The sequence below is a fragment of the Diadema antillarum genome, unplaced genomic scaffold (assembly GCF_040938485.1).
Source record: "Diadema antillarum isolate AM-2024a unplaced genomic scaffold, OU_Dant_1.0 seq00000809_RagTag, whole genome shotgun sequence".
In the NCBI taxonomy this organism is placed as follows: Eukaryota; Metazoa; Echinodermata; class Echinoidea; order Diadematoida; family Diadematidae; genus Diadema; species Diadema antillarum.
This window is the reverse complement of record NW_027271689.1, coordinates 233,848-250,000: the sequence shown is the minus strand read 5'-3', so window position 1 is coordinate 250,000 and position 16,153 is coordinate 233,848. Positions and strand designations below refer to the sequence as shown.

Below are 16,153 nucleotides of genomic sequence, written 5' to 3'. Positions count from 1 at the left end.
GTCATTGTGTTATTGTTATCTTTGAAATCACATTTTTCTTTTACCGTTTCTTAAGAGAGCAATTTGATTATGGACCCATTAAGAAGTCATAATGCTGCTTGGGTGATGTTGTTGCCGCTAGCCTTTCCAAAACTTAAAACAGAAAACATCTGCAACGTATTTTTCCACATACAACTGTTTTAATCACGGACAAAACAAAGGGAAAACAAAATCAAGAGACCGAGCAATTTCCTGGGACGACCTGAACACACCTGCAGGCCGCCTGTTAGGTTTCGCATTTACAGAAATGTAATGCAAATATCTCCGGGGTAGCATGCTAAATACAGCAGCAACCTAACCACTGGGGTTCATAAGCAGCTTGAACAGGGCGCTTTTTGATCACACAATGACCTGATGTACGTAGGAGACATAAAAGAGAGAGAGAGAGAAAGGGCGAAGGCGGTAATAATGGCGACCAACAGCCCACGGGTACACAGTAATGTGACGGCTCTCTAGCCACGAATATTTTGACCGAGTTGAATAGGACATTATCACACTCGGTCGATGACACATACTACATTGTGTGAATTTTTTCTATGATTTTTTTTTTGTACGAGCGTCGTTTGCCCTTTTTTTAAAAAGGTCTTTTGAAAAGAATGAAATTACTTCCACCACAATGTGAACAAACACTGTAAAATCAACCTTTGAAATAAACGGTGAAATAATGGTGAACCATTCCACCCCAATTCCATCATTATTTAGTTATAAAATAAGAGGAAAAGAATCTGCCAGTCTTTCGAAAACCGAATTCCGACTCTTGCTTTGTCTGTTTTGTATTTATTCATGGCATGCAGTATGCAGTATTCAGTTGGCATAAGAATTCCAGTATGTCATTGGTTTTGTGACATGTAGAAAGGCAAGAAATAGGCCAGAATATATACTATATCTTAATATGATATTTAAATGATATGTAAATGATAAAATCTGTCAGCTATCTTAGGGCCTTATCCCTATGCCATAACGAAACAAACATTCCTGTTGAAGTAGGTACAGTTTCTGAGAGCCATTCCATATCATTTTTGTCCTCGCACACGTGATCATATTCTTGGAATATTATGGGATTACAATCTGCCAAATTCTCATTGTTTCATGTACTTCTCATTAAAGAACCATATGAAAAACGTTAAAACAAACATTGTTACGCATTCACACAAGGATAGGTATTTACATACTCACAGAGGCCTATAAAAATTTGTATATATTATACACACACACACATATATATAATGTATTGCCGGGTATATGCATACTTTGTGTGTAGATAAAGATGTACAGAAATGTAATCGTCATTTAGATATAAGAATCAACAATATGTGTCGATATGAAAATACTTGATAATTGGGTATGACTGTCACCTTTCAAACCCATGTCCCGAATTCTACAGGGATGAAATCACATATTTTGACACTTAATAAGTAACTTTCTTCGGAAAAAAAAGAAATCAATTTTCCAAGTCAGATGTTCTATCGTGGTGACTGTAAATAGGGCACGGTTTGTTGGCAAACAACTTGAAAATTAAAATCTTGTATAATCTACCCATTCCAATTGAGATTAAATCAGTTATTTTACATAGTTTTAGATTTTCTACACGTTTCGTTCACTACGGTTATTGGAGTAACTATATCAATGAACGAAATCGAGAGATTATTAATGAAGTCGTTGCTATATTCCACTAATGAGATTTTTAGGATACATACACCATCCTGCCCCCCCCCCCCTAAAAAAATATGTTTGTTGTACATTTGCCACTTGGCCCCAAATTCACCCTGCAGATACAGGCCCATTTCATTCACATGTAGTCGTCTTCCAGCCATCCTAACTAGGGCATCCACCTGCATTAAGTTTGTGTACTGTTTTTGTCTTTGACTCAATGTTTACAGCAATTGCTGATTATATATTCCTCCGTCTCCCCAGAACATAATAAACTTTCATTGGATGAAATCCTGAACTGTTTAAAATTGGCTCATATTTCTTATAGACCATGTAATTATTGTTACAGTATTCTCAGGTGCGCTGTTGAAAGAATTCAATAGCTGTTAAATTGAATCATATTAATTTGATTTGGTATCAAAATAGGACAATTAATGAAAATTTATGTTCGGGTCTTTGGTAGACATGTGATGACATCTTCACATCCTTCTATTTGCATATTCTGACTGATATGACTTTTCCAAGAATATGTAAAACATCAAAATTCCACAACTTCCTCTTTTGATGAATTTCGATGCCGTGCACCTCTACGGTCCCATACTCTTATTCATGAACTCCAACCTGAACGTGGTATGGAATAGCTCTTTCAGGTATATTTATGTGATTGTCGTTCAAAGGAAATAAACCCAAATAGTCTATGTGGATTAAGTGCATACAGAAATATTAATAGAACACATCCGTAATGTCTGAGGAAAATTGGACAATCTGTTAATAAGTTACGATTCTTAAACGTTGCGGTACCGCTGTTGCTAGATAAGAAGACCATAATTCGTGATGCCATAGTAGGACAACGATATTGAGGAAACATACACACTAAGAAATACGAGTTCAAATTTGAACCCCAAAATTGTCGCAATACAGCCACCCTATAGGGTGCAACTTTGCAACCCAATAAGCAATTTGCACCCTTAGAGGTGCAATACGTTGAATCTGCAGGGGTGCGAATTTGCACCCTCAGTTTTGTGCTAATCAAGGGTGCAAACATGCACCATAAACATTAATATACATTGTGAATTTTTGGACCACGAGTACGAAGGTTTTACTCGCAAGATCAAACTTACACTCTGATGGATATGTCTGCATCTTTGTAGGTACGAATATGGATATTAAGAGATTTTATTTTCTACTTGCATAATAAAAGGTGCAATTGTGCACCCCAGGGTGCTGCTATAGGGACAAATAGGGTGCAAATTTGAACCTTTATTTTTTAGTATGTATAGAGAGAATTAAACACATTTTCTGTTTTCTAGCATAATAAAGAGGCACTTGGTATTCAAATGTCAGTGGCAAGTGGGAGGAAAGAGTGATTATCACAAAAATGGAATTTTGTTGAATTCTCTTTGCTTTTTTTCTTCATATTGTTGTCCGACTGTGACATGAAAAATATGGTAGTCATCGATGACCTTAAATTTTAAAACGGATTGTCTGAATTTCCTCAAACTTCACTGATGTATTTTACTAATACTTCTGCATTGACTCAAACCATAATCATATTTGGGTTCCGAATCCCCTTTGATGTACATGTTGCACTGAAAACTGATGAAAGACCATCGTTGCGAAATGTCGATATTTAAAAATCAAAACAAAACAAAAATAGGATACCGAAAATAGCTGTAAAATTAAAAGAAAAATCCAAGTTTGGATGCAAAGAATGCATTATCTTTTCTCGTTATCACACACACACACACACACACACACACACACACACACACACACACGCACGAACAAAGAAATAAAATGACCTAAAGTTTCCTGGATGATAACGCTTTGAATTCTTCGACCAATACCGTTGTAATGCCAGAGGAATGTCATGTACAATGTTGACAAATGTTTTGGCAGCTAGACATGCCCGTTATCATATTGTCACTTTGCCAACTAAAAAGAACATTGACTGTAGGAGGGAAGCAATTCCAAAACGGAGGATGTAAATCAACTATTCTAAGCGATAGCGCAAGACAGTGTGCGTGGCTGTGCGTGTGTATTCATATTGTGTATAGGTGGAAAGTTTGTGTATATCATGTATATGCGCATTTGATTGGGCGTTGGATGTCGCCACCCAGGGTCGTAGATTGGAACGATTAGTGATGATTATTCATTGTAGAATGGTCTGGGCCCCAGAGCAACGCCTATTCCGGCAGTGGAAATGGACCAATTTGGAGCGTGAAACAACTCATCCTGTGACAGAGATGCTTTCCTGGGACTCGAGAGAGCAACAACATTTAATTCGCAAGAATCATTCTAGTGATTTCATCGACTATATGTGACATTCATTCACAAACTGAGTCTCAGATAGGGTTCTCGGAAAGGTGTTACGTAATCTGAATTTTCAAATCGTTTACTAATGTCACTTATATAATATTATGGTCACTATAATGCAAGAGCAAGGAAAAGTGGGTGGTTCTTAAAAGCACCTGCTTTTTTTCGAATGAAATTGAAATACCTTTGCAAATTATTATTGACCAAAACGTTAAATCAAAATGTATACAATGTGAGATCAGATGTCACATCTTAAAAATTCAAGGCCTAGTATCAAATCAGTAGGTATAGACTCAATATGAGCCATGAACTCACTGAAAACATCCTCATTCTTTTGCTTAATTTTCATGACACTTATACAATTGTGTTTTTTAAATATACTTCTTTATCTTTAGCTTCAATATAGTGTGGAATTATACAGTATAACGCCGAAGATTGTCTTGGCAAAGTGGTCGGCGTATCCTGCCTACAAGAAACAGGTGGTTCGACTTAATTCAAGACTTTGCCAATGTTTACTGTCTGCAAAGTGTGTAAAACATGCACATCTAAATAAACAGGATATGATTATGTGGTATAACTTTTGCCCGTCTATCGAGGACAATATCAATCAGTAACAAGAACAACGCCAATGAAATGAAAATGATTCGCTCTTGTGTTTTTTTTTTCTTGTGATTAAACTGTAATAAAAGTGGTAAACTACAACATAAATGTAGAGCTCAAGATCAGAACATTTCTTCCTGTAGCATTATTTAAGGGGGGTGGGTAGGCGGAAAGCTCTTTAGATGATAACTTTTGCAAGAGGGCTGTCTTTACTAGGTGATTATCACAGATACATACATTTGAGGCTTGGCAAAATGTGTCAATTATGTGAGATACAAACTTCACTGAGAGCCTTATGTGGGCTAACTGGCGAGCTGGGACACCCAGGAGGCTGTCAGAAGGAAGAAGGGATAACGTTTGCCCGTACAGCTGATCTCACGTAAAACGCTCGCTTCTACTCCATCTTTCAATCACTTAACACTCTAGCAGTCTCCGGGCACGACTATATGCGAATTCAATCAAAGTGTGCTGAGGCTGTGCCCTCGCACCTCTTTTCTTCGCGTGTCCAACTTAACGACTACCGATGTCAGAATTATCGTCACCATGACAACGGACTGCATCCCTATCCATCCTCGTTATCCCAACCTAGAGTGGATTGAGGAACTGCCGTTGGGCAGAGGATGTGAAGGTAGAAACGAACGTTGATTCATCGATCCTGACAGCTTGTATTATGATTTCATAATGGGGTTTTATTGCCGTGCTTCCAGTTGCAAAATGTAACAACTTTGGATTACTCGTTGTGATATCAAGTCTTGTTCCCCTCATCAATGTCAGTTAATCAAAGCCACCTTAACGCAGCGTATGTTTTTGTTCGTTTGTCACTTTGTCCGTCTGAGTTGATTTTTGTTGTTATATTTTTAAAGAGTCTACATAAACATTTCTGAGCCATTCCGAGTCATCAATACCAACTGTCCACTATAGCGATATTCGATCACCATCGAAAAACCTTTCTTTTGTCAGTACTGACATCTTTTGATAGTAGCAATACATCAAAATATTGACATTCTTATCATCCTGCTGCGTCTGTCTCCTTTAGGTTAGGTCTACTTCCTTTGCCAATATATTTGCTAGTTGATAATGTGACAATGAAAATGTCCTCTTGTCGAGACTGCTAGTAGATCTCTGCATTATACTTTCACATGAGTCTGATCATCTGCTCTCTAAAGAGAAATACGGATGAGAGAAACAGAGGGAGAGAGACAGAGGCGGAGAGGAAGAATCATGACGTGAAGCTAGCTAAATTTCTTTGGTATCCATTCGTTTAGTTTTGGTTGTTGATGTTGATTGGAAGCTTCTGGAAAACGCTCCCTCCTCCCCCCCCCCCCCCCCCCCCACCTCCGACATTAGCTCTTCACAAGCACTCCTCAGTCGGTCACGTGCCGGGGATGAGAACTCGAGGAGGACTGTTGTGACTTTCAGATGATGAAAGTGGATCTGATGTCGTTGAAAGTCGGCTCTTATCGCCCAGACAGCCGTATTTGTTTGGCTGTCTGCTGCATTCTTCACTCCAGTCTCTCTCTCTTCAGAGGACCCACGAGGAAGATGAACCATCGGGGAATGAAATGGGGAAAGCCAGATTAGACTTTGGTGACATTCGTAAAGACCACGATTCTCCGTCATGATTGCCAGTAATCCCCTGGCATATGTCACGCGTGTATTCTCAAGAGTGCATAGCCTTGCCAACATTTCTCCTCCGTGATACAACTCCGTGAATGTAAGAAAGTGTGTCGTGAGATGAAAAATGGCGATATCTGTATATCCATGTAATAATATGACTACAACATCAGAGGGAATGATATAAACACTCTGTAATTTCTATTGATTGGAATACAACGGTCATGGATTTTAAACAATAAGGGCAAAAAGCGAACATTTGGGAAAGAAATCTTTCGTAGGAAAAAAGAAAAGGATGGAGAGTGACATTCGTCTTCATTTTCAGTTTACCATCCACCCCAAAACAAAACAAAACAAAACAAAACAAAACAAAACAAACAAACAAACAAACAAACTAAGAAGCAGAAGCTAAAAAATTGGTTTCTCTGTGTTTGTGTGTTTTTATAGGCATTCCTCGTTTGGTTGCGAACACAGTCGCAGTTGTCTTGCGCCATAGATGCTCCATAGTATAGAGCCTTGGTACAAGCCTGAATAAGTGATATCAAATAACGTTACATTCGTCAATATGAATACACATAATATTTAATCAACTTTGCTCCAGTCGTTTTATGTTTATTGATCATAACTGAGGTTTCGAATTACATTCTCCACACAAGCCAGGCAAACACTAATCCCCAGGACACTTGTTATTACCAGCCCTCTCATTTCTTTGTCTGAGAATGTTCGTCATGTCAGAATCTTGTCTTGAAAATTGTTCAACAAGAGACAAGATTTTACTTGAGAGGAGACGAAGCCTCTAGTCCGTGTAAGAGGCTGTGTTTAGAAGGCATTGTCATCAATGTCTTCTCAGCAAGGACGTGGGTTAGACGTTCTCGTTTTTCGAGAAAATCTAGACAGATACCATTAATATTTCTGGCAAAAGCTGAGCCCTGAAGGCTATCAAAATGTAGAAGCCTGCTGATTACAAAAGCCTGCAAATCACTAAACAGGTTGTGAAAGCTGTGTAGTTAGTATTTGCTGTCTTCCTTTTCAGCATTTCTAGAGTGGAGTGACGTAATCATGCACAGGAGACGATCGGGGCGAGCCAGGTGCCCGTCACCATGCCGCTCGTGTCTCGCAGCCTCTTGGGGCATCGCCGGACTGAGCATTCATCAGACTTGCAAATAACGGGCGATGATCGATCGGGGAGGATTTGATTTCCTGCCATGAAATGTTTGCATCACCGTCTCCACATAGACTGCTTATTTCAAAGTGTCTTGTAAGGAGAAGGGGGAAGGAATTTGGCACAGGGCACTGTGACTATGTGAGGATTCTGACCAGGCGAAATGTGGCAATGAATTACTAACGTCTCCTACCCCATTGAATATAAGATATACTAGTACTTGAAAGGTTGCTTAGAGTAACGAGAGTTTCGCAAAAAAAAACATATAGCTAAAAACATATATAGCTAAAGAATCTGAACTGCTTGGTGATATTGAGAACTTTCATTTTTTTTACTGTAAAGAATATCATGTAAGCGTATAACAAAACAACTCCCCCAAAAAAGAGTTCCGTGCGCATGCTGTTCTTCCGATTTCCAAGGTAAAACGTCTGGAAAAGTTTACTGTCTATAACTGACTTGATTAAAATTGCCAGGGTAAAGTGCAAAGTGATTTTGATGATACCTGTGAAAGGATGCTGGGGCGGAAGATAATCTATCAATTGGTCTTCCGTCTGCATCAGAAAACACAGGAAAGTCATCGATAGCGGAATATTCGTGTTGTCAGCAACTGTTAATCAGCAAATACAGACAAATGTCATATTATGAAAGAGTGAGCGATAATGTGAAGATATGAATACTCTGTCGAAGCGTCGATCTGGTTGGCATTATAAGACCCTATCTTCTTGAGATTATTTAACTGTTATAAACTTCAGTGATGAAATGTGTTTAGTCTGTCACGATTAAGCGCGTGAGACATGAGCGTTATGAAATGCATAATCTCTGGACATGCCGACAAAATAGCGAGTGATATCTGAACAACGATCAGTTCCCTAAACGGAGGGGAAACAATGATCGATGAAATTAGCTCCACGGGTATTCGAACTTTTCATTCCTTGTTGACATAAACGATGACTCACAACATTAAGGTGTAGTGTTGCAGCATGGTTATAAGTTTAATGAAAGAAAGACGTGCTCTGGAGGCATACCGGCCTTCATGCCAAGTCGGATTCAATGCAGTAAAGTGAAGTGTTCTAGCATAGATAGCATTATTTTCATTGATTTTAGTCCAAATTTACAGACATTAGGATTTTGAGAGATTGACATAAAGTAACGAGGTTTTAGAAAATTTTAATCGTACTCTTTGATATTTTTTGTTCGTCGAAAAACATTTGCATTGTAAAAATTGATATCATGCCATAAAATTGTGACGTTGCCGTATTTCTCTATGCATAGAGAACATATTTGCGTATAATCTTTGTATTTGATGAGTTTCTACCCTACCTGCGTAATGCAGTCTGGAAGGAGGAGACTAATGTGCACATCTTTCATCTCCGACAGTTTTTCCTTCGCTTCTCTTTTCCTGCTTTTATTTTTCCTTCCATATCTCACCCGGTAGTCCTTAAGCACGTAAGCGGGGAGGAAAAATGGGATAGCACGAAGCAATATTCCGGAAAGCCCATCCAGGCCAGGAGGAGAAATGAGGAATGCTCGATGCCATGCTCTCCAAATCTTGCGAACAATAGGATGAGTCATGTAGCTAGGATCTAAAGAGATCTAGACATAGACTCGCTCTCAATCCCTCAGACGTGATTTCGCGTTAATTCATGTCAATAGGAAGTTTAAAGAAGAGAAAGAAAATAGTTCCCCTCTCCGGAATGTCTAGTTCATGTCTGGTTACTCTCTATCGTCTTCTTTTAAAGACAAGCAGCACACAAATTTGGAGTATGTAGGATGAGCACTGATAATAAATCATATTTAAAAAGCGGACATCGTTTAGAAAATGAAGATCAATCTCTCTCTTTAACAAAAAAAAAAAAAAAACCCTCTTAAGCAGGCCTTCAATATACCCATTCTTCCAGTGACTTTTTTTAATGAATCAGATATACACCATTCCAGGAGCACTGTAGGTTGGACAGTGATAGGATACACACACGACAAAATGTGCGGCAAAACATGAATTATTAAAATCACAGAAGCGGCGTGATGACATCCCATTTGCAATATCAGATGAAAAAAACAGATAACATTAACATAACATAACAGTCATATTTCCTATTGGTTCGGTGACGAGGTTATGAATTACGCAGAACCTGAATACTAACGGTTGTACCCAGATTATGAAAATATAAAAAGGATAAAGAAAAGAATCTGCCAAAGAAAGCGTTATATCAGGATATTCCGTTATTGTTAAAAGCGTGTGAACATAACATAATTAGGCCAGTGGGCTTCTGATTTTCAAAGTTGTACAACATATTTTATGTGTATGGGCTGATATATAAAAGATTTTGTAATTCTTTTTATTATATTTGTTGTTACTTCTACTGTTACTTATGTTAACAATAAAAGGGTTATACACCGCAATACTTTATAGTGCAGTTGGTTAACATTGCATGAAATTATCATTACTGCTACCTTCCTGCCTAAGGTCTTGTCAATACATCGATATTGTAGAATAGTAACCCTGACATTTTACGTGTATTTCGTGATCGTCTTGAATACGAGATGATCGTTATCCTCTGTGATTTTCATTGTCTTTATTGGCATCCATTGTGTTATCGGCTTTTGTTATCCTCTTTGTCAAATCAATGTCAACGTCTTTTTTTTACATAGATTCCCATTGCTCAGTGAAAAGCCCTATGAATGCTTTTTTATGACCCCAGGTACGCCTCTCTAACATATTATGTATATAGAGTGACAGGGTTAATAGGTGTAGTATGATTTGCGTGTTGGGGGAAGAGGGGCATATGTCACTTTTCTCCATGCAGAGAGATTCGACATAAAGGGAGAGAGTCCCCCTACGGTGCGTGTGTTATTAGCAAACTTGAAATCTTTCGAGGTACAAACCAAAACAATTGGTTTATCGGTGATTTTCTCAACTTGAGAGATCACAGAATCGATAGGGAAATTGTTCCATTTTTTCCTCCTTCTTCACACTTCACACTTTGGATTTTTATCACATAGGTTATATCGCAGGCGGGGAGTCATTCAACGCTCTGAGTTCAGTTGACAGTGTTACATGACAAACGTTTCGTAGCAATTAGCGTTGGAACAACTATAAGATACATTAATTCAAGGCGAACAATATAAAAAGAAGGAGTTCGACAATGCATCTTCCATCGAACTTCCTCTCCTCTTCTTTCAATTCGAGAAGTTTTGTAACATCGTAATAGATATACGTTGGCTGAAACTGAAACCTTACATTTCAGGAACTTTGTCTCTGCTGTTGCTGATGATGATGATGATGAAACAACATTAATATAGCGCCATTTATCTGTAGAAACATTCATAGGCGCCCGGCTACCACAACGTGTCACATTATAATTCACAAAGTTGATGGAAAAAACAGGTTTTCAGTTCAAATTTGAAGGTATCGAGGTTGGATGCACAATCGTATGACCTGTTCATCACGATAATGCCCACACGAGACTTCAAATGTTGTATAAGTTCATTAAATTTGTATTAAAATGGAGTTGACATCAATTTCTTTTATTGTTAATGTTTCAAGTAATCAATTTTAGAAGAACTGCCATCTTCTTTGCTCTGCTGTTTCCTCTTAATTGACTTTCTTTTGCACTATAATTTGTACTAAATGCAGGGAGGTACAAGTACATGAACTTTGCCACGTTTAACGACACGGATGAGATGGTGATGAAGGACATGTCGCAACCTTCCATCGAGCTCCTCCAAGCGTTGGGAGAAAGCCACGGTCCTCCGGGACTACAGACCAACTATCCTGGCAAGTAGCTTAATTATCTTTAGTGGAACACTGTTTTCCATCATTGTGATTATTTACTATTTTTGTTGTCATGACAAAGTGCATTGTTTCTTTTTTACGACATCATTCGTGTATAATATACTTTATATTGTATTGAAAAAATCCTTTATCAGACGAGTGTAAGAGAAATGAAAAAAACATGTATCACTTTGGATTATGTCAACTTTTTCTTTTCTTTTCTTTGTGATGATGGAAATAAATAAACTATTGAATTGCATTGAATTGAATTATCTTCAGCTTCATTAGGAAAGAACTTTTTTAAAGGATATGAATATATAAATGAATGTATATATACATACAGATTATAATACATATATGCATTTGTATAGTAATATTGATTTCACAGGCAATAGCAAAGGAATGATAATGTGAAAATTAAAATCATATAGGTATAAAACGTCAATTCTTGTAACTGTCATATTATTATCGTCAATAATACCAATGGCAATATCATCATAGCAAACTTATTTGGCGAGTATGTAGCCCTCTGGTCACTGCTGGTAAAAAGAATTAATGGAGACACATAATACACTAACTGTGATAAAGTTGATACCACTGTTTTACGTTTCCGCGATACCATGGATACCTTGACAAACATTAAAGCCGAGAATCTGGCAAAATAAAACGATTTGGTCAAACATGATTATGATTTGTGATTTTCGTTCAAATCTTCTTTGCTCGTTTCCGAACTTCAAAGTCTCAGAATGTTTTGAAATTTGGAACTCCTTATGAAGTATGACAGTCTGGTGTTCTGATTTTGATTACTGCATTTTATTGCTTAATCTCCTGCATGTTTGACTAGATAATAATTTCATGAATGATGTCTGTGAAAGGTTTACTTTTTAGAAGGAAATCATACAGATAACCAAGGCAACAGATCAGAGTTAGAGAACTAGCAGAGAATTACTTGGAGCAGGAGGATGAGGAGTAGAAGGGAAGTTATGATCGCTAGAATCTACCAGAAAAGGAAAGCAGAAGACAAATGAAAACGGAAGAGGAAAAGCAGTTACTGTAGCAAATAACCACAAGCCAGAACATGCAGAAAACGTAAACTGAAAGTGATGCTAAAAATAATATATGATAACGGTATTATAGTCAATCATGTTTTCATTTTTTTTCCATAACTCACAGGAGGCTATCACGAAACGAAGACGAGTGAGGGACCAGTAGCCCCAGATCTTCCCGCCAAAACCGAATCCTGCTTCTTAATATCTTCATTCAAGGTGAGTATCTGTGCTGCAATGATAAATTTAATTTAGCATTTTGCAGTCTTGTACAGCTCCATAATTATGATGCTTACTATATTTTTTCTAACCCAATTCCTTAATTGGCTCTGTTCTCTTTCTTCTTCGTTTTTATGCATATCTTTTGCAGCAACGTTGTACAGGTTTCGCCTGCGTATATACGCATCTGTTCATTACCAAAAACTAGAAAAGCCAATATTGATTAATTTGAGCAGAAATGTGAAGTTCTAAAGTAATAAGAGCATGTATTTGTATCATTCAGGCTTTCCTGCGTTTGGGGACCGTCGATTTCTATGAAACGCTGATTTTTCGTCCACATTAATGTTGTGCTTTTTGAGCAATAAGATGGGACCTATTAAGAAATGAAGGAAGAACATTATGATACCCACCCCCCCCCCCCCCAAAAAAAAGTACACTACATTATAAAGATCGAAGTCAAGCTATTACAATGACTTTGTTATTTCACTGTGTATTACAGGAATGGACAAAGAGTACTCTTTAAAGGGATGATAATATAGTATTGGTTGATGTGAGGATTCAGTTTTTAACGTTTTGCGAGATACTTAGAAACCACTTTATGAAAATGTTAAAGAGCCTACAATTCTAAGAGAAATAAAAAACTTTATTTGATGAAAATCGGTTCTGAAATGGCTGGGGTACCCAGAAACAACATAAAACAAAGTGATCCTACAAAAAGTGTTATAAAAGGGGGGTCTCACCTTTTATTAGGATCGCTTTGTTTTGGATATCTAAGCCACTTTAACATCGATTTTCATCAAATAAACTCTTGATTACTTTTAGAATTATAGTCATTCTATTTAATATTTCATAAGAGGTTTCTCTTTATCCCCCCCCCCCCAAAAAAAAAAGTCATCAAAACACGTTGGAAACCTGAAGCCCCATCTCAACCGAAACTCTATACTATCCCTTTTAGAGTGAGACATGAGGAAGAAACAGTCTCTGATGGTTGTACTTACTGGTGAACTTCGACTTGATTATTTCATTCAGTTTGAATATTTGCAGATTATATTCTTCTATCAGGAAAATGTCACGCGATTATGTCATTTTCGTTGTCCAGGTAACGACTGACTTGGATGAAGTTCCCGCTGAGGAAATGCTGGAGGAACTTGTTGGCCTCGAACTGTTGCAAGAAAGCGCTGCAGCATCCGAGCAGTACGAAATCGGTCCTTGGGCCCTGTACCGGCGCTTCACTCCAGCAATTCCTTTCCAACCTTTTGATCTGGTCTTTCGCTGCGAGTTACAGGGGCTAGGCACTGATACGGAGCCAGCCACGGATCTGATCGAGAAGCTCCAACAGGCACCAACGCTGGAGGGAGTCGAGCGCGCCCACACGGGGCTCTACATCGTTGACTCGGAGAACGTCGTGGAAAAGTGCACAGAATCATAGACAGCGCCACCTAGTGAAGATTTAACGCTAGCACATAAGATGTATCATGCATGAATTAAAAACGGTAACGGAACAACTTCCCACTGTTCGTGCTATCAAGAATAATTTTTTTCGTTTTATTCAGAGACATTGCAAGTATTGTGAGTTCTTAAGTATGAAGCAAGTAATTGATATCAAAGCGCCTTGAATCTTCATCATTTTAAACTTGGTGAACTAACGTTATCTTTCTGTACCTAACACACCATTGTGAATACATGTATACTCAGTGCATGAAACGGCTGCGTAACTTGGCAACGACATAACCATTAGCATGTAGAAGCAGTTGGTATACTTCATATCTAAATCATTAGAACCAAAGGCTTGCCGAGCAGCAAGGATAAACATTTTTACTGTAGCAGGTTCATCCTATGACAAAGCTCAGTCAGGATTATTTTCGTTTGGTATGATTATGGATGTATGTGAGTATGACGTATTATGACAGAGGTTTAATTTATGCATATTTTCAGGCATCTTGCTGATGAAAATGACTTCAGACATACGCAAAAATGTATACACAAGATGATTCAATTTTGTGTGTTCTTTTTTAATCTTCTGGTGCTTTCCTCTGTCTTTCTTTCTTCGTCACCCTCTCCTTAATTTTTCTTTCTATCAGCAGTTGTTGTACGCCTCATCGGCACAGCGTAAATCGGCAACCATTGTTGTTCACTAATAATGTCGGCCAGGCCAAGCGGTTGACTAGCAGTCAATCGACTGTTTTATTATTTCGAGCAGTGGATTCTTGTTTATGACGGAGTGAATCCCATTCAACGTTACGTGTCATACATAAACACTTCACAATTTAAACGTTGAGGATTTCGTATATTTTATTATGCAACAAACGTATTTCTGACAAACGGAACAGGGAATATCAACGACTGTGTTTATACCTCTCCATCATCATAACATGAGTCTGTTCAAGGCGTCAAATCGATGTAAATAAAACTGCAATACTAAGCTTTATTCAAGTGACATAACTCGTAGACATACTCACACACAAAAAGAGTATGCACAATGTAAGAAGTTCCTTTAAAAAACTAGATATAAATGACGAGGTTACAGAATATCCGTGTTTCAAATGTTTCCAAGAAACGTTGATCGATATTGGTCTAAAATGTACAAACAAATTAAATGACCTGGTGATGTCATCGTATCGAAGCTCTCTTTCTGGTTTTACAATTACAAAAAAAAAGTATAAGAAATTAATCTTCATTCACGATTTTGTGAGATTATCATGAAAGGTTAAGACTTTGGTCGACGATTTATCAATTCTTTATTCCCTTACAAGATTATAATTTGTAGAAAGAATAATATTTTATCTTCTCTTTGATGTGAAACAAGGACATAATGGTGAATTTTTCTGAACAGGATAATAAGAAACTTTACGGACGACAACATCACATTCTTCAATTGTCATTTCGAAGCTTACTATATGATTACACACCTGTCTTATATTATGTTTTCAATTAAGTGAACTTCTACTATTCTGTTTGTTTTAATATATTCTATTCACTACGGTCCACTCAAACGAGAAGAGGTTGTTTTTATTTTCTTTTACCTTGAGCAGCTTGATTTCAGCCACGTAGTCTCAACGGAAGTTACGTAACAGTGTCATGATGTTACAAGCAAAGATGGACATCTTTCATCACGTACAACGACGTATGAAGGATCACTAGCGTTATAATTATAGGAAGGAAACGAAAATTCATGGAACAGTATAATATTTTATTTTTGAAAAAAAAAACTACCAAATTGATCTTACCTAAAGTAATCATGTCATTCCGATGAAACATATCATCTGCAAAATCATTGTGTAAATCATTCGATACCGCAGTGGCAAAAATCGTTCTACATCAAAAGAAAAAAAAAATGCAAGCAAATTTGATATGAGGCATATCTGACAGAAAATCCAGGCAGTGAATAAGAATAAAAATAAGATGTAAACCTGGACAAAAACAAAAATGAAGAAGGCGTAATTTTAGTCGAGTTGTCAGCACCAGCTCTAACAGTGCGCTATAAAATGTACTTTGTAGCGCGTAGATGTACATAGAAGTAAAATTAAGACTCTTGTAAATACACATTTGTCAATGAAATGCAAACTATAACAAACATGTTAACCCGCGCCTTAACTTGTACTTTCATCGCAATATTGCATGCTGCATGTGCAGATTAACGTGTTTAGGTGTTAGTGTCATTGTTTTAGACAGAATGGTAGTAGAAGCATCGTCTGAAATTCGTGATTATGTATAACGATGGACATCTGCGCACAT

The 16,153-nt window shown here is 37.6% G+C and overlaps 1 protein-coding gene across 1 annotated transcript in view; it reads left to right on the top strand.

Annotated features, from left to right (window-relative positions):
• Window positions 1-16,153, top strand: part of LOC139739629 (uncharacterized) — a 21,242-nt gene extending 5,089 nt beyond the window's left edge. The window contains exons 2-4 of the mRNA XM_071650240.1: window positions 11,016-11,156; window positions 12,327-12,418; window positions 13,518-16,153. Of these exons, the coding sequence (XP_071506341.1) occupies window positions 11,016-11,156; window positions 12,327-12,418; window positions 13,518-13,847 (563 nt within the window). The 3' untranslated portion in view covers window positions 13,848-16,153. The remainder of the gene's footprint in view (window positions 1-11,015; window positions 11,157-12,326; window positions 12,419-13,517) is intronic.